Here is a 21930-nt window from a genome sequence, read left to right on the forward strand (position 1 = left end):
ATTCGTTCCGAAGTCAAAGCTTTCAAACCGAGGCACCACCCGTATCGGTCGAACAAAGGCATCCGCACAAGAAAGCGATTTTTCGGAGAGACCCCTGCTGATGCGACCCTTTTGTCGGTTTGGTAGGCTGACGCATCAACCTTGTGTATGTTTATCATCTCTTCATGATTCGGATTTGTCGGTACTCCCTAATGATCGTCCCGGGCGTTCATTGCCACGGGATGTGTGGCGTCTCCGATCGGCTCGTACATCGCCAACTCTTTTGCTTGGCAGGTATGGGAGAATCCAGCGATGCATACCTACGAACCTCTAAACATCCATGTCTCCCGAGACTTGAACTAGTCTAAATGATCTCCGACATCTTGTGCAGAAACACCGAACGGGAGGCCCAAGCAGGACCGGAGTGACGACGGCAAAGCCGTGAGGTTCTGATGAGCTCCAATCACCCTGAAAATGAAACTCGCTTATGATCATGTTATCGTCGATCTACGAGATCTACGAAACCTAGTTTGTCAATCATCATCGTTACTCTACCAGACGCTCTTGCCTCTACCCCTTCCTCTGCCTCGGCCACCAGCAGCACCGGTCGCTCTAGCTCGAGACGCGGTCGTTCCACTATTGGCGTTATTCGATGCAGTCCCCATCGTACCCGCACCCGCACCTGTGTGTAACGCGTTTCGCATGGCCAAAGCAGCTTCGTGCTTCTGAGACTCTGTCTGATCCAGCACCGTCCGCGTATCTTCGACCCTTATGGGGGAAGTCGATCGGGGTCTCTTCATCGGACCTGGCGAGCCTGTCGACTTCCTCTTTTGCCGTCCGGTAGGTCGCACCTCAAAAGACCGCGGCGGACTATCCGGCGTCGGGCTCGGTATCGTCTGCACGTCCGTCGATTCCAATCGGACTTGCGAATCCTCGACCTGGTCAGGCGTATCTGGGATCTCATCCTGCGGAGGCCCTTGCGTTCTCAGCCCGGTCCGAGCTCGTCTCGCCAGCGTCCGATCGCGTGCCATCTCAAACTTCCTGGTCGCTTCCTCGTCGTCGCTTTCGGGTTCCGTCATGTCCGAGTTCCATTCCATATCGGAAGAACCAGTAGCTTCATTAGCGTCCTCTCTGTTGTCTCCGTTTGATACCGCTTGTGGAAGCGGTGAAGGTGAAAAGGATTTCATCTCCAGTTCCGCGCTCATCTGTGCTTGCGCCGGCGACAGGTCTAATGTTGGCAAATCTGCCTGATTGCCGAAGTTTGGAGCAAGATTTCGGTAGTCGGGAGAATTGGGAGGCGGGGTCTCGCTTTCCCTCATCGCCGCCTCTCCGAATGCCGGTCGAAGTACAGGACTGAACGCTTCGGTCGGGTATTCCTCCAAAATAGGCTCTACAAAGTACGGCGATCCTCAAAACGTGCACCATAGACTTCGCAATAATGTCAAACTCACCTCTAGTCACTGTGCCCTGCCTGACCTGCGTCCACCTCGACATGCTCGTTTGCAACAACGGTCTGTTCAACGTGTTCTTCAGAAGCGGGGTCAACCTCCTTACCGCCGTCGTCGCTGACGTATCTATGGCCTAGAGTAAGAATCACCATACACTCAGCATACACAAGAACGATGTTAACAACATACTGTAGGAAGCGAAGTGCTCACCGTTTGCAGCTCGGCAACACCGGATGACGACTCGCCAAGACGATCCATGAGACATCCCGAGAGCGCCACGAGAGGATAAAGTATATGATCCCTGATCATATTCAAGGCGCTGGAATCGTCTACCTTGCTGAAGCAAGGTTCCTAAGTGTTAACACACTCGGGTGACCTCGATTTCGGTACATGACAAGAATTTCACCTGAACTTGATGTTCCAGTCAAAGTCGTCGGACGAGATGTCCAGCATGAGATCCTATAACAATCGTAACTACGCTTATCAGCTAGCTTGCAAAAAGCCCTAATGGAGCTAATAGGTCGAGGTACGTACATAGAACGTATCCGACTCCCCCAACTCGATATCCACGTCATCCCAAGCTTCTCCAGGGCTAAACAGCGCGTCCAGACCAGCTACGCACTTCTGCACCGCGACGTCCAAGTTCTGGCTATCCGCATTAGTGTTCTGGCTGTACGAAGCTCTCTTGTAGCTAAAGGACTCTGCATCTTGAGTGAGTTTGGCTGAAGCTGAAGCTCGGGATAATAGGCGGGAGGGCGAGAGGACTTCGAGGTAGACCTTGTCGAGAGTGGTCGCGAGGAATATGGCGTTCGACTCGAAGTAGATGTATTTCTGCGGTCACAAAAAGGTCTCATATCAATATCCGATAGTCAAAATCCTCATTATGTTTCTCACAAGCATATAAAGCTGATTCCCGACGGTCTTGGCCAACCATGGTCTCGTCCTCAGAGCCAGATCTTGGTTCTGCGTAGTTGGGTCGTCAGTCGGTCAGGTCTTTTCGATGCTAAATACCCAGGTCTACGGCTAGCTTACCGTACTCAAGTCGTCCATGTCATCTCACTTGATCATCGGTATGTCGTGCCATGTCAAATTTCGCTAGCTAATTTTGATGCAAGTGATGATCACATACACATGAGATGTCGAGGTTACGGCGGTAAAGTTACGTGCATGTACCACAGAACGAAGTCCGAGTCCGGAAGCGAAATTTAATTCCGGAAGGGGGAGGGAGATCATGCATATTCATCTTTTGACCTCATCGTATCTCTACATCGCCTCGACAGATCAGCAGATCCTCCATGGCATAGCTTACAGATCACAACTTGTAGAGGAATGAAATCGGGATGTCAGACTATACATTGCTCAACTTGACGGGCTTGCCTCTCTCCATCGACACGCCGGACAAGACCGCCAGCTCGTCAATCGTCGATCGAAACGTCACCGCGTTCATTACCGATACAGATCGTCCGGACCAGGTTGTCACCGCTACTCTACCTCTCAAGTCAAGGCGAATACGAAATCGTGATGTAGGATGGCGGGAGATACCCCTGAAGATGGCTTCGGATCGAGCCTCTGTACGGACGGACAAGATGCCGCTGCTGGACAAGGTCGCCGAAATTGTCACCAATAGTCAAGATATACCGGGCTACAAAGCTTTCTTCAAACAGGTCAGTACCACTGTCGAAAGCTCCTAAACATCTCCCTGAGCTCAGCTTCCGTTTTCATCACCCTCACCCAGGCTAAAAACCCTTGTGATCCCAGCACCGTGCTCGTCTTGCCCCGGATCGACCTCGCTAGACACCTATCGGTCATGCCCGATCGCACATCGCTAGCCGACTTGTTACTACCAGGAACCCACGACAGCGTCGCCTTCTACGGATGTGAGTCTCGTCCCACGAAAAGTCTTTCTCTTCGTTCCGCTGACGGGGACGTACTTTTTTCGAGTTGGCTTTCCTTACAGGGCCTTTCACACAATGTCAAGAGATCGGCTGTACGCTGACGACCCAGCTCAACGAGGGTATCCGGTTCTTCGACATCCGGCTCAAGTTGAAAAGAGGCATCTTGCTCGCCTTTCACGGTCCCTGGCCGCAGCTGACGACCTTTCCAACGATGCTCTCCGAGATCTCCCAATTCTTGGAGATCAACCCTCATGAGACCCTGATCGTATGCATCCAACAAGAGACTTCATTGCACCCGGACTTCAGCCGGACGGTGAAGGAAGATATGCAAGCGACGATAGACGCCGGAAAGTGGTTCTTAGAAAACCGGGTCCCGACGCTTGGAGAGGTCCGGGGGAAAGCCGTCTTGATGAGCAGGTTCGGGGGCGGTGACGGCCCAGACGGGTCGATCCCCTGGGAAGTGCCTGTAGGGTGGGGACGTAACAAGGAAGTGAGGATGGGTTGGAGACCGAATCGATGGCCGGATTCGGTCATCGAGGGGTTCGAGTGGGAATGCGGTACGACCGAGGTGCGGACGCAGGATTGGTGAGTCGTCGTTACCTTCTACACCCTTTCTCGCTAGACAGCAGGGTGCAAAAGCTGAGCGGTCCGAGAGGCACAGGTACGAGATTCATGGCGTTTTCAACATTCCTGCCAAATCGAGCGTCGTAAGCCGAATCGTTTCATCTCCATATACGAGAGATCCCCATCACTTACGTCTCCGCCTCCAACAGCTCACGGACCATCTATTATCCGGCAGCCACCTTCCGTCTCGATCCAACCTCACCCTCTCGTTCTCATCAGCCGGCTCCATCCCTTTTGCCCTCCCGTCCTTTGTCGCCAAGGGTTTCGGCTGGCCGGATTGGGGTCTCGGGTATCGTGGGGTCAACGAACTCTTGCGAGACTGGTTGTTGGACCGTTTAGAAGCCCAAGCCCAGGCTCGGCATCGAGGTCCAGGTTCAAAACCGAGCTCGGGTCCAGCGGATGAGGAAGAAAGGATCAGAGGGATCGTGCCGATGGACTATTACCGCAAGTTTGGGATCGTGGACGTCATGCTCGCGTACAATACAGTACAAGTAGGTTTGAAGACCGAATTGTACGCTTAATTAACAGCTCATGCAGAGGACGAACGAGTTCAAGCGAGTGACTCCTTTCATGCGTCGTTACGATGCCTTGACCCCTTGTTCGCTTCTCGCCGCTAGCCTCAAACACCCTTCCTGTGGTTGAGCCCTGGGTCGCAGGTCAAGCTACGTGATCTCATTACCCTTCATTGAACAATATGAAGGATCACGATGCAGGTACGTGGCTTGTGACTTGAAGTAATCAAATGTCTATAAACATGCAATCAGACTCGTGACGCTACCTAAAGCCATACATGTGCACACTTCGAAGATATACTGCATAGACCTCTCCGATACTACGTCCTCGAAGCACCATCGGCCAGAGCGTACAGCTGCTCCTTTTCGTGAGAATCCTCACACAGAGCCCAGTAATGGCCCTGCTTGTTCTGCAATAGCGCCTTGGGAGTATCGTATTCCAGCATCCGGCCCGCCCCAAGGACGAGGATCTTGTCGCTATCTCCGATCGTCGTCAGCCTGTGCGCGACGATGAGCAGCGTGACGTCCTTGAGGTTCCGGATAGCTGTCTGTACCAGAGCATCGGTAGCGTGGTCGACCGAGGCTAAAGGGCACGAATGGCTAGTCGTCAGTACGGGAAAGCTACGAGCAATGCATCTTTATCTCAACTTACCGGTAGCCTCGTCAAGCACCAAGATCTTGGAGCCACGGACAAGGGCTCGAGCCAATGCGACCAGTTGCCTGTATAGACATGAAAATACTGATTAGTAGGGCGACTCGCTACGGTTGCGATAACACGACCGTTGTCGACTCGCCTTTGTCCCGCACTCAAGTTGGATCCTCCACTCGCAATCTTTGAATCCAAAGTCAACGCGGACGTCGAAGACTCGTCATCCACTTCACCGGTAGCCATCTCCAACCCGGAAGTCTTGATGACGTCGTTCAACTCGTGATCGTCATGCTCGTCAAACGGGTCCAGGTTGAATCTCAAAGTTCCGGACAAGAGCACCGGTTCTTGAGGGATGATCGTGACGTTCTTTCGCAAGGATTGCAAGTTGACGTGTTTCGAGTCGATCCCGGCGATCCTGATAGAACCTTCCGTGGGGATCATCCTCAACAGTGCCAGTGTCAATGAAGACTTGCCACTACCAGTCCGCCCTACGATACCAATTCGAGACCCGGCTGGGACGTCGAACGAGAGGTCTTTGAGAACCAGAGGACCCCCCTCAAAGTATCGAGCGTTCAAGTTCTCTACCCGAATATCACCGGTCGTGGGCCATGAAGCGGGAGGTTTACCCTGCTCGGTCGAAGCCGGTTCTTGATCGATCTGCAGGTAATCGTTGATCCTCTCGATTCCGTTGGCTTGGACTTCGAACTGATTGACCATCCGAACGAAATAGAGCAAGATGGCGCTAAAGCTGACGGCTTGGTTCAGGGCGAAACCGACATCCGAGGCTGGCAATATCCCACTGCCGGTGTAGACCAGGAGAGCGGCGAGACCCGAGCTGAATAGACCTCCGAGGACGTCCATGCGGACAGTAATCCATCTAAAAACGAGAGGCAGATTCGAGAGGTCAGCCATGAATACCACTGAAGTTCCAGGGGATAGCAACCTACCGATTCAAGTTGTAATAGGTGACACAGCATCGCGTGTACCGATCGCATCGACTTCGCAATTCGGTAGCAAAGAACTCTTGCGCACCATAAGCACGGATCGAGATGACACCGTTGACGGCAGCGTTGAACGACGTGAAGAGAGGCGTCTTGGCGTTGGACATTTCACGCTTGACGGAGAGCTGTCCGTGAATGTACAGCTCGGCCAATCCGAATCCGAGCAGGGCAATGACGAGACCGATCGGGCCAAAGATGGGTACGAGCCAGACCAGAATGATGGCTTTGAGCGCCAGCGTGATAGTGAGCTCGCTCAGCCCTTGGAACAGGTCGACGACCGAAGAGTCGATCGAGTTCATGTCCTTTGTGAAACGGCCGAGGATACGTCCGGTAGGCGTCTTGTCCAAGAATCGCATGGGCGCGTTGAGAATGTGACGAACGAGATTGGCGTGCAATATCGTCGAGGCTTTGATGGCACCAAACATCCACTGGATGCTACTCGTGTTGTAACAACCCAGCTGCACCAACATGAGAAAGACGTACATGCCCAACCAGTAGACTGGCGACACTTTGCGCGGGTCGTCCGCTTCGTCGTAGGCGCGCGACCATTCACCGAGCCACCAGTTGCAAACGGCGTAGAGGATCTCGCCGAGGATGATAATCGTAAAGTAGATGGACCAGTAGATGGGACCACCCGCCAGCCTGAAGAAGCTGATCAAAGCGGCTCGTGAGACTCGACCTTCGCCCTTTTCTTCGACCGTGACGAGCTTGCCCGCCTCGGCATCGTTGCCATTGCCAGCAGCGGCATCCACAACGACCGCAGCGGGTTTCTCGATCGGGTGGGCTTCAGAGATGGGTTCCTCGGCGTGTTCAGGCCCGGTCTCGGCGGCGGTCTCCTCCTCGATGAGTTCTTGCATCTGGTCGATCGGGCCCTGATGATCGATAGTCCCTCCAACTTGTAAATGGACCAGATGATCACTGACGGGGCTGAGCAGAGCGACGTGGTGAGTTACGATGATGACAGTCCTTCCTTTGAGAAGGTCACCACCAAAGAGCTTTTCGACGATCCATCGCGAGGTCGTCACGTCAAGGGCTTCCAGGACCGAATCGAGAAGGAGGATGTTGGCATCCGAGTAGACCGCACGAGCAAGACTGATCCTCGCCTTTTGTCCGCCACTATTGGAGACGCGTCGTACAGGGTCAGCTCTCGATATAACATTGAGACGTCCGCAGTACAAAGGAGCGCAACATCGACGTACCTAGCATTAAGACCCTTCTCACCGAGCTCGGTCTGGTCACCCGCGTCAAACAGCTCGAGATCCTTTTCGAGAGCACACGCATGCAACACCTTTTTGTACCTATCCGCATCGAAAGCCTCGCCAAAGATGATGTTCTCCCTAACGGTACTGGCCATGACCCACGCTTCCTGAGCGGCATAGGCGACTCCACCGGCCCGAGGCAAGTTGAACGAAGCGTCCAAGCGGGTAGGAGCCCAATTCATCTCGCCCAAGAGAGCCATGAGCAAGCTCGTCTTGCCCGAAGAGGTCTTTCCCGCGACCACGGTCGTCTTGCCCAAGGGGAATTCGAGGTCGTCGATGACGAGCTTCCACTCGCGCTTGCTCGTCGCGGTTCCCTTGTTCTTGCTCACGTTACCATCTCGAGCGGCCTTGGAGGCCGGACTGTTCCAGGAGAATTCGGCATTCTTGAAGTAGATCTTGTCCTGCTCCTCGGTAGACTTGGAGCTGATGACAATCTCATCCTTGTACTCGTCCAGCATCTCGGTCGATCGCAGGAAATGGTTCATCCTTCCGATCGAAACCTTGGCAGCGATGGTAGCCTGTATCTGAGCAGTCACGTTGTACATGCTACCGCGGATCATGTCAAAGACCGAGAGCGACCCAAACACCTGGGCAGCCGACAAGGTCCGTTTCTGTACGCCCGTGTAAAGTCCATAACAAGCGATCATGGTCAAGATCGGCAATCCGAAATTGACCGTCCCGATCGCCTTGTCGACAAACGCCTTTCGTCGGACTTTGGCCATCTCGGCCGCCCGTTTCTCCGAGATCCTGTCCGAAATCTTTTCTTCCCAAGCGAAAAGCTTGACCATCCGGAGCGTATTCACGGCCTCGGTGATGGTCTGCACCCGACTGTCGGTAGCCTTCATCAAGTCCTGTTGAGTGTTGTTCATGAGTTTCGCCAGGTACCCGGGGATGGGCAAAGTGAGCAGTGTAACGGCCATCCCGACGAGAGCCGACCAGGAGAGGATCTGGTACAAGAACACGGCACCAAAGACGAGCTGCAAGGGCGCGTAGAGGATCGCCATCAAGAAGTCCCTCCCCTCGATGATGTTCTCCAAGTCGGAACTGGCCAGGGTCGTCAGCCTTCCGACCAGTCCGGCGGTCTGCGGTTCCCCATCATCCGAAGAAACAGCCTCTTTACCCTTGTTGGACCCATCGACGCTCCCTTCCTTCTTGTTGCTGGCGACGGTGACACTTTCATCTTCCCCCTCGCTACCCTGTGAACTCTCAGCAGTGACCGCATGTACAGCCGCCGTCTCGTTGTTGACGATCGGACCGGTCCCAACAGCCATCCCCGGGGCATCATCGACGACCACCGCCGGAGTATTAGCTCCCTGAACCGGCAGCTTGGAGCTCGAGGACGATTGATCCACGGGATCTTGCATCTTGATCCTCAAGGCGTGTCCGAACAATAACTGCGTGAAGAGGGATTCGACGTGGACGAGCGACCGGGTGCTGCGGTAACAAATCATACGGTCAGACATTTGAGCAAGCCGTGCAAGAAACATCACCAACATGACGTACGTAAGGAAGATGTACTGCTGCCAAGCCAAACTCGAGAACACCGGCCCAAGGAACAACCAGAGGATCCAGAACCAAGGTCGGATATCCCCCGTACTCTCTTCATCCTGGAGATAAGTCAACAACCTATTGATCCCGATCGGCGCCGCAAACTCCATGACGGCCTTGATGAGCAGCATCAGGGCGAGCGTGATATAAGTCTTCCAATAGACGGACATGAGGCAGACGATCAAATGCCTCGGTTTCAGCCCTAGTTCTTGTCTCCTAATCGGATGAAGCTTCAACAAGCTGTTCTTGGCCAACCAGCTCGCTCGATCGTAATCCGGTAACGGAGGTAGCTCTTCGTACGGGATCGCATTCGACCTCCAAGCTTGGAGGATGATCTTGTCCATAAACAGGTAAAAAACGTAGGAGAGCAAGCTAGCCGTCTGCTCCGGATTAGGTTCCCTGCTTGGATGCATCGGGTCGACCGGTCGATATTGACTCGGTTGTACGAGGGGGATGACAACAGCGACGATGGTGAGCAAGGAGAACCTAATCCAGACGATGGGTTGTGGTAAGAATTCCCTGTCGAGAGGGTGTTTCGAGTAGGTGATCAGAGGGTAGAGGTCTCGGTACGAATAGATGGCCCAGGCGATGAGCATGAGGGTGTGGAAAGTGAACCGGAAGGTACGGCGGAGAGGCGAGTCTTTACGCATGGCAGCGATGGCGATGGCGAGGACGAGGTTGGCTGCCTGCGGGGGATCGTCAAAAGTCGAGGAAAACATATAAAATCAGCGACGCCAATTCTATAGCAGTCCGACGGCCAAATCGACCAGCCTTCAATAATAGTGACTCACATAAAAGATGGTCACCCCCAACTCGACCTTTTGCATACGGTTCAACCCGGCCTTATTGCCGACCATGGCGATCCCCAACCTCGCTACCACCGACTCGTTCCCCTCGACCCCGATCCTCAGCTTGCTAATAATCGTAGCATCGATATTTAACCCGGTCAGACCGAGCATGACCCCAGCTCGGAGGAGGTCGAAAACATAGACCCATTTGGCTACCTTGCGAGTATAGGTCTTCAGCGAGGTGGGATCGGGGTCGTCCGTAGGGACGGCGGAATACCGCGGCATCTTGTGTCCTGCGTGTCGACTCGAGGACTGTGAGGGTTCTCGACTGGTCGTTCAGCAAAGATGCAGGTGGAATGTGTCCGTCCAATCAGAATCTCTGTAGCGGGATGTGCTGTATAGTCCCAAAGGGATCGTTGTCGTCAGCGTTATATGAGGAGGTCTCTCGGTGATCTTGCTTACCGCGATTCGCGGTCACCAAGATCTCGTCCGTAGCTACTTGCTGTTTGTGGATGCTAAGCTACTTACTACCTTTGAAGTATGTATGTCGGTTATCAAGGTGGTCGGTGGGCGTGACTCGCAATCACACACAATCACACACACCTGCACACACTTGGGGTATATATTTCGGAGAGAAAGATTGCCCACCATGTGCTGCTGCAAGAGCGCGTTACGTAAACGGGTCACCCTCCCTTCCCCTTCCCCTTCGGTCAGATCCGATCGCGGAGCCGAACGCCACCCACCTCGGCCACCCCCTTGCCCCTCGTGTGACCTGTCAAGAGATAACGAACTCCAAAGCCAATAATAGATCGAGCAGGTCGAACGTCCAACAACATGTTCAGCGCTCAGCACTTGTGATCTCTGAACGAAATTCTTGACTCGCCAGCTTGCAGCTCGCCTATGCGCTGAGTTCGACTCGACCAAGATTGACGGTTCCGGGAGGATACCGGCCGGCCGGTAGGCGCACGAGATCTCACTTGTTGACTCGTATGACCTCGAAGCGTTCGAAGCACAAGGATTCGAGGATTCGTCAGAAGCTCAGTAATTCAGTAACTTGTAGATGCTCTTGCGCTCTCATTTACAACAGTTGGTCATCATAACGTCATATCCATATGATCTCCATCATCTGACATAATCGGACGAATTGGTCACAAAGTCAGACCGATAAGGCAAGACCCTCGTCCCTCGTCCTTTGACGGACGACCACCAATACAAAAATCGTCCTCCGTTTCAAAATACCTTTATTAGTAGCTTAGGAATCAGGGTGGGTGATCATGAAGCGCGTACCAGAATATAGAGGAATATAGAGGAATACGCTTTCCTCGTCAGCGCTTTCTAGCGATATTTGTACTATAATAAATGTTAATGCAAGCAGCATCTGGCTAAACTATTTGGTGCCCAACAACCTCGTACATCGGCGAGGTGAGATCTATGATCCCTCAGCCAGTACACGATACACGGACGGGATTTCCAGGCTAAGCTTTACGAAAAAATTCAGGTCGGCTGAACGATAGTTCAGCTCTGTGAGATCTGTGCGACTATTAATATTGTTGACTTATGAGCTTATGATCTTAATGATCGTATGAGTGTCTGTACTTGGTGAATCGGTGGCATGTATCCGTTGCTTGCCTTGTGAACGATTCCAATGATATCGACCGGCGAGTAGGTCCGGAAGTAAAGATCGGAAACAATATTTTTGGGCAAAGGATCACTCGTACCTGCTGTACCCGCGGCTAGCTAGCCATGAACTTGTTCGATGGGATGATACTCTACGTACTCTACTCTACATCCGTCTGCGGAGAGGTCCTAGATATGTGTAGAACACTCGAGATAGTCACAGCCTACATAGCTTGAACAATCAAAAGGCCTTCTCCCGATGAACGTCTCTGATCTCCTCAATCCTACCGATGAACCAAAAACGGATGGCGGGATTCGTCACCCCGGCAACAACGTCGAAATCGATATGACCAGCAAAAGCTTCAGAGCGACCGTACCTTCACCTTCACCTTCATCGGAAGACCTATTCCCATTCGACGCCGCTCAAGAGGTTTGGCTAGAACAAGTTACCAATGACCCAGAGCTCCACGGTCGCCTTCCTGCTTTCCTGGATAGAGAATCATCGATGCGTGTCAACCTCGGTCAGAAAATCGCCCGGCTCGTAAGGTCTCCTATCAAAGTCCTACAAGAGATGGACCTTCGAACAGTTCCTACCAAACGGAGATACAGGCATACAGAGACTTTTCGAGAATACCGTCGACAGCTTCACTCGGCCCCGACTTTCTTGGGTGATGAGTTTACGGCTGTTTTTCCGCCCTCTACTACATCTTCTTTAGATCACACGGCTCGCGGTACCGATTCGGTCGGTACTGACATTCATTCGGCTGGTCCAAGCACGATCGACATCGGGTTGTTCATCCCGGACGCCAAGCAGACGACCATCAACGGTACTCTCGAGCTGAAAAAACTGAAACGAAAGGACGTTGAAGGGACTCCTCTCGGTCATCCTCCCGGTGTGGGCGATCCTCTTTCTCTTATCCTCAGAAGAGAACTTTCCCCGGCCACGCAGACCTATATCAAGCAGGGATTGGCTCGAGGGATCTGGTACGGGGCTATAGAGCAGGAGATGATGCGATCGAACGGGCATCCTCGCGTCCCACCGGTCCTCGTTGGCTACCTCGTCAATCAATTCTTCATCAGGATACTCCTGCTCGGAGACACGATCTACATTGAAGGAGCTGGTGAGTCAGCGACGGCGATAAGATAACAGGTCGAAGATGCGGCAAGCTGACACGGTCGTACCTCTCGCTGCTCCGCCGGCAGGAGATAACTCGAGTCTGATCAACTTGGAAGATTACCTCGAATCGTTCAAAGATGGGCGTAGTTTCCCTCATCACCTCTCGACGAGAGATGGTGCAAGGGCCTTGATGGAACATGTCTTGACGGCTTGCAAACTGCGTACGTTCCCGGACGTCCGGACGAGTTGTGCGCATAGTATATCCCTGGCGAAGTGCCCTGATCGCTGGTTCGTATTACAGTCGAGTCGCAGAACTCAGCGCTCCAGGTCGACTTTGAAAAGTGTACCCCACCTGATGCCTTACGCGCTACCACCCAAACCGAACGAACCAAGAGCGGCCTCTTCGCAGCCACAGTCGATCTGTCTGATGTAACGGGAGACGATCTCGACAAAGCAGAACACCATGAGTGTCCACCTTCGCCTCCAGATCGCGACATCGTTCCCCCCTCTACTCCCGCTTCCATCAAACCCATCGAACCTGATTCTCCACCTCGAACGTTCACCCAGGCCTGGATCGCACATTGCGAACTGACAGGTATCGGCCCGCCGGAAGAACCCGACCTGGCTGATTCGTACGAACGGACCGATTCCGCCTCTACCACTTCCTCGTTCGATTACATTGCGGAGGAAGAGGTTTCTGAACACCACGTCAAGGCTTTGGTGAGCAGATACAAGTTTCGATGTCTATCCCGTGACGATTTCGCCCAGACATTGCGCAGAATTACTGTATAATGATATCAGCTACGAGCTAGCGGTTGTAACGATTGTCCCGAGCCCGGCATGTCAGCCTTGATTACATTATTGTTGTCAACCTTTCTACATGTCCTTCGCCGCCGCACTCAATCTTGCGCCTGGTGACAGAGCCTGGGTGTCCTGGTGAAATACGACTTTGTAAGAGAACCATGGTCAGCCTTATAGATGGTAGTAATTAGTAGTCCAGCGACAATATTTTGTCAAGCAAGCGGATGGCGACGACAGTTGTCATTTTGTCGACGAGATCAGGAAGTGATCGCTCAGGTCCCCGTAGTGAGTAATCGTGCACGCGCGAGGGGAAGCGAGAAGTCTCACCTCGAGAGCAAGAGCCAGGACCTCTACATCTCGATGCCATCATCCCATGTTCGAATCACTCAACCGTAATTCGCAACGACTCATGGGATCACTAGCATCAGATCAGTGACTTTTGCAGCCATGTCGGACGACATCCAGAAGAAGCAAGGTTCCTCGAGCTCTACTGCAGCCAAGCCTCATCTGACGCACACGGCCTCGGGTTCCCCTCTACCACCGACCAACGGGACATCACAGCCTCATACCTCCGTCGGCGGTACCACCACTTCGGACAAGGTCAAGGAGAAGGGCAAGGAGAAGGAGAAGGACAGTCTGGAGAAGCCTTCGAACGTGTTCAAAGTAAGTCTGATGCCGGCTGTTCATTTAGACTGATCAAGTTCCCGATCTCTATGACCATGAGCTTCGTACGTCCCGTCGACATGTGCCTTGTGGCCGGTATTAATCTTTGACAGGTCCCGTTTCACTGTTGTTGCAGAACGATGGAAGTTTCTTGGCGAGATTCCAAAAGCCCAAGGTACGTGACAAGTCTGGTGATGTATCACGGAACTCGAACTCAAGTACACATTCAACCTTTAGGAACCGTCAGCGGAGGACAAGAAGGCTGCCGCGGTAGCTCAGAAAAAGGCCTTTGAGGATCGCTTTGTGGGTACCTGATCTACTGAGTCGTAAACAATCCGTCCTCTTACCAGAACATCGCGGACACAGAGGAAACGTGGTAAACGACCTCTCCCTGTCGGTGAAGATGACTCGAAAAACAAGAAACCGAAGACCGAACTTTGTACGTCCCCTGCCCCCCTCCTTTGGCTCGGTTCATCTCAAATTTCTCCCACTGACCAGACTATATCACATACTGTAGCTGCGTACGAGAAAGAGGTAGCCAAGTATGAATCGAGGGTGTTGAAGGATACCGGATCGGGTGTGCGGGCGATCATGAAATGATCCGTCCTCTCCTATCCCAGCCTCCGAAAATTACGATTTCACCGAACATGGACGCGAGCAGGAAAACTGCATCTCATTGACGATATCGACCTCGTCACGCAGCGATCCTAATGGAGGAGCGGTGTAGGCTCGAATGTTATAGGTTAGCCTGATATATGAAATGTATTGCCGTCGTTGACTCGCAATCGAGACCATCCGATGGTCTGCTATATCTGCCGTTCTCCGGTATGATATACAGACGACATGGATGCTCAAATACTCGTTACCCTCCTCGAGAATTGGCGATGTGAACCACAAAATGCGCTTAATCAGTGCGCCTGAACCATCCGGCAAGGTTGGCGTTGCCTGGAGAAGTACCGGTCTTGTGGTACATCTTCTTCCCCAAACGCCGATTGACTCCGATCTGGCATGTGCTGCCTTCGTAGATCCAATATCGGACAAGTCTCCAGCCGGTCAATACCCTCTGAGTCGATCCCCAGTCTGTCGTTACCCAGGTCGATCTTCAGTGCATAGTTTCACGTTACTGCATCATACCGTTCTTCACTTATACAAATTAATCTCCTCTTCAGCTATCCCGTCAGCCCGTCCCACTCCACCCGATCATTCTTTATGATAGATATAGTCACGTAAAACCCGTACAATGTACCTGCGGATTCATATCTCAGCGAGGAATGATCGCACACGACAGCCGACTCGAACTCACAGCGTAGTAATATCGTTCTCATCTAATCGGAATCAGGAGACCAAAACCCAGACCGCGTCGAAGTCCTTTCCCATGGCGTAACGTAGAAAGACGGACAGCACGAGATCCAGAGCTCAGCCATCTTGCCGCTCAAACGTTGGCATTACCCAAGAAGCATCGAAACGACACGATATAACTCACTTGGCAGCCGATTCTCCTAGCACGACGTACGCCGGCCTGTCATCCCTCAAGGTCCTCAGAAGGAGCTTCTGCTGGAGCAACTCTATGGACATCTTTTCTCTCGTCTGGAATGACACGTCGTTGTCGATGTTGTCGGGTGACATGCGGTCCATGGTCGAACCGTTCTCCTCGACGAAATCCGAGAACCCAAAGGCGACCGCTTCCAAGCTCTGTAACCTGCAGACGTTCATGATGGTCTGTAACATCATCACACCGCAATCGTGGTAGTTTTTCTGCTGCGTCAAGGCCCTCTGCAGGTCGAAAACAATGCCCGGAGAGAGAGAGAGAGAGGAAGAAAAAGACGAATCGTCAATATGTCGACACCGACTTCGGCGCTGACGACAAAAGTGGAAAGGTGGGTTCGAAAAAGCACTCACCGGGAACCTCGACTTCCACTCTGCGACCTCGACCTCGGCTCCATCGTCGATTTCCATCCGGTCCGGGTCTTTTCGATTGATCGCTTTCTCAAACTCGGAGATCCACCGTCTGACCGACTGACACGGGAGTGAGGAACCGTATACGATAAAGGGAAGGACGATGTTTAACGGCAAGTTCAAGTCCACTTCGAATCAGATCCGCACTCCGAGCACCTCACCCGCATTACGTCGAGAAGAGAGTTACAAAAAAAAAACAAGGCCAGACTCACCATGAAGACCGCCTTACATCTCCCTTCACTCTCTTTGGCATCGATATCTCTCATCGAATCGAACACGTAGATCGTCCTCGATTTCATATCGATCACCGCCGTGACCCAATGATTCTCGCCGGTCAGAAAGGGTATGATCGTGTGCAAGTGCTCGAAGGGGTTGAGGCTCCGCTAATTTCGAAATCAAAAGAGAAGAGGATGAGAACCAAAAGGTATTGTTAGCAAGGGTTGGAGAGTCGCGATATGTAATCCGTTCAAGGGGTGATGTGACTACGTAATGTAATCGGCCATAACCTCACTCACCTTGGCCAAGATGTCCCCATAGGGGATCCCGTTGGTATACCCAGCATGTACAGTCTTCTCCGTATCCTTGACCTTGTCGATCTTTATCTTTTGGGACAAGTTGGCCGGCATGATCAACGAGGCCGGCTTTCCCTCGCCCGTCAATCTGAAGGTCGACTGCCACCAATGTACGAGGGTGCAGTAGGAATCCACGGCGATGTCGTCCACCCATTCTCCTGGTCCGAGGCTCTTCAGGTAATTTACTCTGTCCATCTCGACATTGGGAAGGGCGGTCGGAGAAGAACGATACCACGCCGGAGTCTGGTCGGTCCGGATCTTACGGCCCCATCTGTTAAAGTTCTCCCGAGCTCTTCGGAAGGTCGACTGCCACCAATGTATGAGAATGCAGTAGGAATCCACGGCAATGTCGTCCACCCATTCTCCTGGTCCGAGGCTCTTCAGGGAATTTACTCTGTCCATCTCGACATTAGGCAGGGCGGTCGGAGAGGAACGATACCACGCCGGAGTCTGGTCGGTCCGGATCTTACGGCCCCATCTGTTAAAGTCTTCCCGAGCTCTTCGGACCTGATAGACATCATGCACAGATCGATATACGATTATTCAGCCTCAGGTCATGTAGGTCAAGAATCACGAAGAGGAAGCACCATACTCCGTAAGAGGTTGCGGAAAGAGCTGACAATCGGGTACGGATGGAGAAGGCCACGGACCTCCCCGCCGAGGCTTTTCTTCTAGTACCATCGCCGCTCCAGGTGAATAGAGTGCCGGGCGGAGAAATTGCTCTTTCTTCTTTGTAGTCGCGTCCATGACCGTTGAGGTGGAACTGGGGATGGGGATGGCGAGTTGAGTTTGGACATGATCAGGTCGGACTCGTCGTCGACTTGGGCGGTGATTATTAGGGAGGAGGACTAACAGTCTACGCGGGGCTAGGTCTAAGGACAATGGTGTAATAACGGATGAAGTATATACATACAATGAGCCTATTATAATAAGCACCTATAGGAGATGTAAAAGTAGACCCCTGTGGGGATGTCGAGAGGTGTCTCCGAGGGGACCTCCGAGGGGGTCTCTCGCGGGAGTAGCGACGCGTCACGTGACGGCTATAATAGTGATAAGGGCGAGGTAGGCGGCTCCCCACGAGGTGTGCTGTTGATTGACCATATCTCTTATTTGAACGACTGGCTACGGCATAATAGTGAGTCCATGCAGCATGAAGCATGAAGCATCTAGCTACAGTACTCGTATCGAGAAGCTCTAGGGGATCTAGCTAGCTAGGGTAGTAACCCCTCGGAAGCATATAGCTCGGAATCAAATTACGTAAGATGACGCAACGTCGGAAGTTTGCAAGATGTTCAAGATGTTCAAGACGTTTCCACAAAAGTTGGGCTACTACTACTACTCGAGCTACTGCTTAATGGTTACTTCCATACGAACCATCATCCTGTCACAAAAAGTCGATGCTCATATCATCGTCGACGCTACTACGCTCTTTAACCGCTAGAAACACCTCCCCCTCGATCCTCCTCTTCGCACCTGCACGAATCGCCATGTTTCAGCAACAACAACAACCCCGACCGAACCGTGGCCGTGGTGGTGGTGGTCGATCGAACCAATCGACCCGACCCAAGACGACCCATACCGCTGGTCAACCTTCCACCTCGACTTCTTCTCCATCCGCCACACCTCAGCCTCAACAAGACCGGACCGAAGTAGCACCTACCGTATCGACCCACCTCTCCACCGTACCCTTTGCCAGCCTGAGCGATCGTGTCGACCCCAGATTACTCTCCGCCATCCCTTTCCCGCTGATGAGCGAGGTCCAGGCGGCGACCCTCGGTCCAGCTCTGACCGGTGCAGACTTGCTCGCTAGGGCCAAGACGGGGACGGGCAAGACGATCGCCTTCCTCTTACCCACGCTCAATAGGATCCTGGCTCAAGAGCCGAGGGCGGGGCAAGATAAGATCAGTTGTCTGATCATGTCCCCAACACGGGAACTGGCATTACAGATCGAAAAGGAGACGGAGATGTTGCTCAAGAACGTCAACTCTGGTGGTAGCGGGAGCGTAGTCGGGGTACAACACGTCGTCGGTGGTACCAACATGAAGGCGGAACACAAACGATTGACCTCGCAGCGCTGCGACATCTTGATCGCTACCCCAGGCAGACTATTGGACCACCTGACGAACAGTTCCGGGGTATCCGGCAAGTTTAGCCATTTGCAAGCTTATATCTTGGACGAAGCGGATAGGATGCTAGACATGGGTTTCAGGCAAGAGCTCGCCAAGATCAGCAAATTCCTGCCGAACAGGGCGCAGGTCCCGCGTCAGGCGTTGCTTTTCAGTGCGACCATCCCCGAGGGGGTCAGGGAGGTTGCCGATCTCGACAAGAACGCCGTCTACGTCAACACCGTCAGCGAGGAGGAAGACAACACCCACGCTCATGTAGCTCAGAAATCGGTCATCGCCCCCAAATCGGCAGACATCTACCCGACGACCTTGGCTCTCCTATTACAGGAACTCGAGAGGGCCCCTACGACGGCCAAGGTGATCGTCTTTGCCCCGACCGCCAGAGCTGCCGGACTAGCCGCCGAACTCTTTCGCAGCTCGGCGGTCCTCGCTCTCTTACAGGACAATAACGGGTCGTTCTCCATCGGAGAGGTCCATTCGAGGAAATCACAAGCGCAGCGCGTCAAGGCCACCAAAGAGTTTGCCGAGGCCCGACGGGGGATCCTCTTTTCCTCGGACGTCGCTGCACGGGGGATCGATTTCCCCGGCGTAACCGCGGTCTTCCAGACAGGGCTCCCTGCGAGTTCGGACCAATACGTCCATAGGATCGGTCGGACGGGCCGGGCGGGCGCAGAGGGACACAGTATCATCGTGCTCGCCAGCTGGGAATCCTATTTCCTGAACGGCAAGGATATGAGAGAACTGCCTATCACGCCTTATGATCAACTCCCCAAAGAACTCTTGGATCGATGCAGGACCGCCGTCACCCGGGGCTTGTTGGACGACGTCACCGACGAGAGCAAGGCGCAGGCTTACCAGGCCTCGTTGGGGTACTACAAGAGCGAACTGAGGAGCCTGAGGTGGAACGTCGATCAGCTCGTACATCACATGAACGAGTATGCGAGCGAGGCTTTGTTGTACGCTGGAGGTGGTCCAGGTGCGATGTCGCCGCCCTTGTTGGCAAAGACGGTCGGAAAGATGGGTTTGAAGGGGACGAAAGGGTTGAACATCGTCAAAGAGCTGCCAGGTGCCGGTGGTGCTACCGGCGGTCGAGGAGGACAAGGTCACGGTCAGGGGAGAGGAGGCGCCTCGGGCCGAGGAGGTGGACAGGCGAGAGCACCTCGGAACGCTCCTCCCGCGCCGCCCATCCCGCAGGGTCACGTCCCCGGACAACAACCCGGTCGAGGTCGAGGTCGAGGTAACGCCAGGGCTCGGGGAGGCGGTGCCGGCTTCGGAGCTGGTAGAACTGTTGGTACGAACGGTGGAGGATGGGGCGATGCGGGTGCTTTGGCCGGAAGTGGGGGAGCGAGCCGTGGATGGGGAAGCGTCTCCGTGAACAACTGGGCATAGAGCCGGAATCATCGCACAAGCACCGCATCACGGAGACGGAGACGTATGAACGGGATTTGTCTGTCTATATTACGCTGTTACGATCCTTGATGTGTCTTGTATGACGGTCACTACTTGTTGATTCGTGACTCGTCTTCAGCATTATAGAGATTGTTTTGGATACCCTGCATTCGATCGCTCGACAGCTCATACATGCGCCTCTCTGTCGACCCTGTCCAACCGATGAAAGCGATCACATCAACAGCCAGTCGAGAGAATTTGTGTCGATCGGAAAACCTTCTCGAGCTAAGCATACTCACTCGATCGCGTCAAGTACTCCGCGGCTGCGAGAGCAAGGCCTGCATGAAGAATGCCGTCCATCCCTGCATCATGACCTCGTTCACATTCTCCACCCCTTCCCAGTCAGTCGTAATAAGCCTTTCGTATCCGTCCATGGTCTTGTCCAGCCATGTACGAAATGCAGGTCCTCTCTCTTCCTCGAAGCGAGATCCAAGCCCGGCCATCAGGACACCCCGATAATGTTCGATGGCATGCTTGTTCGCATCGGATAGTGCAAGTTGTCGAGATGAACTGTTCGCCGTGTCTGCAGCATCTTGTGGAAAAGGTGCCCCTGCTCGATCCGACAGTGACAAGCGATTGAAATTGTGAGAGACCGCACGAGTGTCGACCGCCTTGTATCGCTTAGAGGAAGGCGGCTCCGACTCCTCGCGAATCCGTTTGCTCTGTCGGGGTGCATTGTCCACCACGACATCCATATCCTCGCGCTGTTTCCCCTTGCCCTGACCCCTCTCGACCTCTCCAAGATCCTGCCTTCCCTCTGCACTCTCGGCTTGTCTCTCTTCGGACTCCACGGCCTTTCCCATAGCAATATCATCCGCCTGCCTTGCCTCGAAATCGCGCAATCGGACGTGGTACGTCCCATCCTCTCTGACCCCCGTAGTCGCCATCGAGAGAAAGTCCTCTAGCCATTGTCGATCCCAAGAGAAGTACCAGAGTCGCCAACCTTCGCTAAGTCCAATAAGCAAATCTCTCCACGACTTGTACGTCTGACCTTCCACAGTCACAGGTTTAGCGATAAGCCCCTTATCTACCTCTGCCTCGATTCGGCAGAGGAGGCGAGTAGAGCCGTGGATGAACCAGCAGGGAATGTCTTTGTGGTAACAACGGGAGCAGCGGACATCCTCGTCACTACTAGAACTAGTAGAATCAACATATATTTTTGTCAGCAAGTAAACAAGACTATCGCATAGAGCTATCAGAGGATACACTTTTTACACATCGAGTGCATTCGAGCGAGTGAGCACGGTACTCACGCTATGCCCCTGTAACACCTTGATCCTGCACGAGCGCAATTCTACTCAGTCGTAACGGTGTCAGTCAATCAGGTCTAGGTCAGTTTTCATGTGACTTCGCGGGTGCCATGCAGATCTACTAGCGTTGTGAGGACTCACCTCGCATGCGTATAGAGCGGGTATCTCCCTGGCATATAAGATCGTCATAGCGGACACCACCACTCTGTGTCCGATGTATCGCTCGTCCAGTTGAATTAGGAGATATACCAAGTCTAGGTACGTATCTCGCTGGCAGGAAGTTCTGACTTCGTCCAGTTTGAAGTAGAAATCACTGTCCTCCCAAAAAGCTAGACGTTTGGCGAATAGCGATAGAAAAGTAGCAGCAGCAGCTCCATATTGATATCTCCCACAATAATCGGCCCGCCATTCCGAGAGATCCGAGTACATGATTCACGGCGGCGTTGCGAGCAATCGAGGAGGTGTTGCGAAGAGTCGAAGAAGATAGGCTTGTTCCGTCGTGCCTCTATGAGGGGTCAAAGGGTCCATATCGAGAACTCAAGCTCGACTTTGACATGACGTTCTTCATCTTGCACTTGATGATGAGAAGAATTTGATGGCTCGACGTATCGAACAAAAGAAAGATGAACTTGTGTGTTTCGAATCGATCTGTGACCCGTGGGAAAGCGGCGAGTCG

At 53.2% G+C, this 21930-nt stretch overlaps 8 protein-coding genes across 8 annotated transcripts; 4 read left to right on the plus strand and 4 right to left on the minus strand.

The window, feature by feature from the left end:
• Positions 1 to 446: 446 nt before the first annotated feature.
• On the minus strand, positions 447 to 2602 carry HD553DRAFT_303871 (uncharacterized protein). The gene is made up of 7 exons (XM_046178933.1): positions 2460 to 2602; positions 2322 to 2390; positions 1962 to 2258; positions 1834 to 1886; positions 1638 to 1764; positions 1431 to 1560; positions 447 to 1369 (listed from the first exon to the last, which is right to left on the minus strand). Exons 1-7 carry the CDS (start codon positions 2475 to 2477, stop codon positions 531 to 533), a joined length of 1533 nt encoding a protein of 510 aa, XP_046039422.1. The 5' UTR covers positions 2478 to 2602; the 3' UTR covers positions 447 to 530.
• Positions 2603 to 2721: 119 nt separating this feature from the next.
• On the plus strand, positions 2722 to 4644 carry HD553DRAFT_91004 (PLC-like phosphodiesterase). Its single transcript, XM_046184584.1, has 5 exons — positions 2722 to 3091; positions 3163 to 3304; positions 3385 to 3907; positions 3984 to 4029; positions 4096 to 4644. The coding sequence occupies exons 1-5, from the start codon at positions 2768 to 2770 to the stop codon at positions 4465 to 4467; spliced, it is 1407 nt and encodes a 468-aa protein (XP_046039423.1). The 5' UTR covers positions 2722 to 2767; the 3' UTR covers positions 4468 to 4644.
• Position 4645: 1 nt separating this feature from the next.
• On the minus strand, positions 4646 to 10268 carry HD553DRAFT_91007 (putative ATP-binding cassette transporter). Its single transcript, XM_046184585.1, has 8 exons — positions 10232 to 10268; positions 9707 to 10097; positions 8871 to 9601; positions 7308 to 8801; positions 6055 to 7224; positions 5253 to 5984; positions 5111 to 5178; positions 4646 to 5041 (listed from the first exon to the last, which is right to left on the minus strand). Exons 2-8 carry the CDS (start codon positions 9986 to 9988, stop codon positions 4779 to 4781), a joined length of 4740 nt encoding a protein of 1579 aa, XP_046039424.1. The 5' UTR covers positions 9989 to 10097; positions 10232 to 10268; the 3' UTR covers positions 4646 to 4778.
• A 1238-nt stretch (positions 10269 to 11506) lies between these two features.
• On the plus strand, positions 11507 to 13287 carry HD553DRAFT_303878 (uncharacterized protein). The gene is made up of 3 exons (XM_046178934.1): positions 11507 to 12441; positions 12524 to 12658; positions 12739 to 13287. Exons 1-3 carry the CDS (start codon positions 11580 to 11582, stop codon positions 13227 to 13229), a joined length of 1488 nt encoding a protein of 495 aa, XP_046039425.1. The 5' UTR covers positions 11507 to 11579; the 3' UTR covers positions 13230 to 13287.
• Positions 13288 to 13633: 346 nt separating this feature from the next.
• On the plus strand, positions 13634 to 14713 carry HD553DRAFT_303881 (uncharacterized protein). Its single transcript, XM_046178935.1, has 5 exons — positions 13634 to 13901; positions 14038 to 14076; positions 14139 to 14204; positions 14268 to 14340; positions 14419 to 14713. Exons 1-5 carry the CDS (start codon positions 13686 to 13688, stop codon positions 14499 to 14501), a joined length of 477 nt encoding a protein of 158 aa, XP_046039426.1. The 5' UTR covers positions 13634 to 13685; the 3' UTR covers positions 14502 to 14713.
• A 274-nt stretch (positions 14714 to 14987) lies between these two features.
• HD553DRAFT_303884 (uncharacterized protein) lies at positions 14988 to 16675 on the minus strand. Its single transcript, XM_046178936.1, has 6 exons — positions 16373 to 16675; positions 16070 to 16240; positions 15801 to 15917; positions 15385 to 15674; positions 15205 to 15269; positions 14988 to 15147 (listed from the first exon to the last, which is right to left on the minus strand). The coding sequence occupies exons 1-5, from the start codon at positions 16622 to 16624 to the stop codon at positions 15227 to 15229; spliced, it is 873 nt and encodes a 290-aa protein (XP_046039427.1). The 5' UTR covers positions 16625 to 16675; the 3' UTR covers positions 14988 to 15147; positions 15205 to 15226.
• Positions 16676 to 17916: 1241 nt separating this feature from the next.
• Positions 17917 to 19944, plus strand: HD553DRAFT_267198 (P-loop containing nucleoside triphosphate hydrolase protein; the record flags this gene model as incomplete). Its single annotated transcript, XM_046177513.1, has 1 exon — positions 17917 to 19944. One exon carries the CDS (start codon positions 17917 to 17919, stop codon positions 19942 to 19944), a length of 2028 nt encoding a protein of 675 aa, XP_046039428.1.
• Positions 19945 to 20054: 110 nt separating this feature from the next.
• Positions 20055 to 21780, minus strand: HD553DRAFT_91325 (uncharacterized protein). Its single transcript, XM_046184586.1, has 4 exons — positions 21396 to 21780; positions 21258 to 21298; positions 20244 to 21183; positions 20055 to 20155 (listed from the first exon to the last, which is right to left on the minus strand). The coding sequence occupies exons 1-3, from the start codon at positions 21681 to 21683 to the stop codon at positions 20253 to 20255; spliced, it is 1260 nt and encodes a 419-aa protein (XP_046039429.1). The 5' UTR covers positions 21684 to 21780; the 3' UTR covers positions 20055 to 20155; positions 20244 to 20252.
• Between the last annotated feature and the right edge of the window lie 150 nt (positions 21781 to 21930).

The sequence above is a fragment of the Filobasidium floriforme genome, assembly GCF_021052385.1.
Source record: "Filobasidium floriforme strain CBS 6241 chromosome Unknown HD553scaffold_2, whole genome shotgun sequence".
Lineage (NCBI taxonomy): Eukaryota > Fungi > Basidiomycota > Tremellomycetes > Filobasidiales > Filobasidiaceae > Filobasidium > Filobasidium floriforme.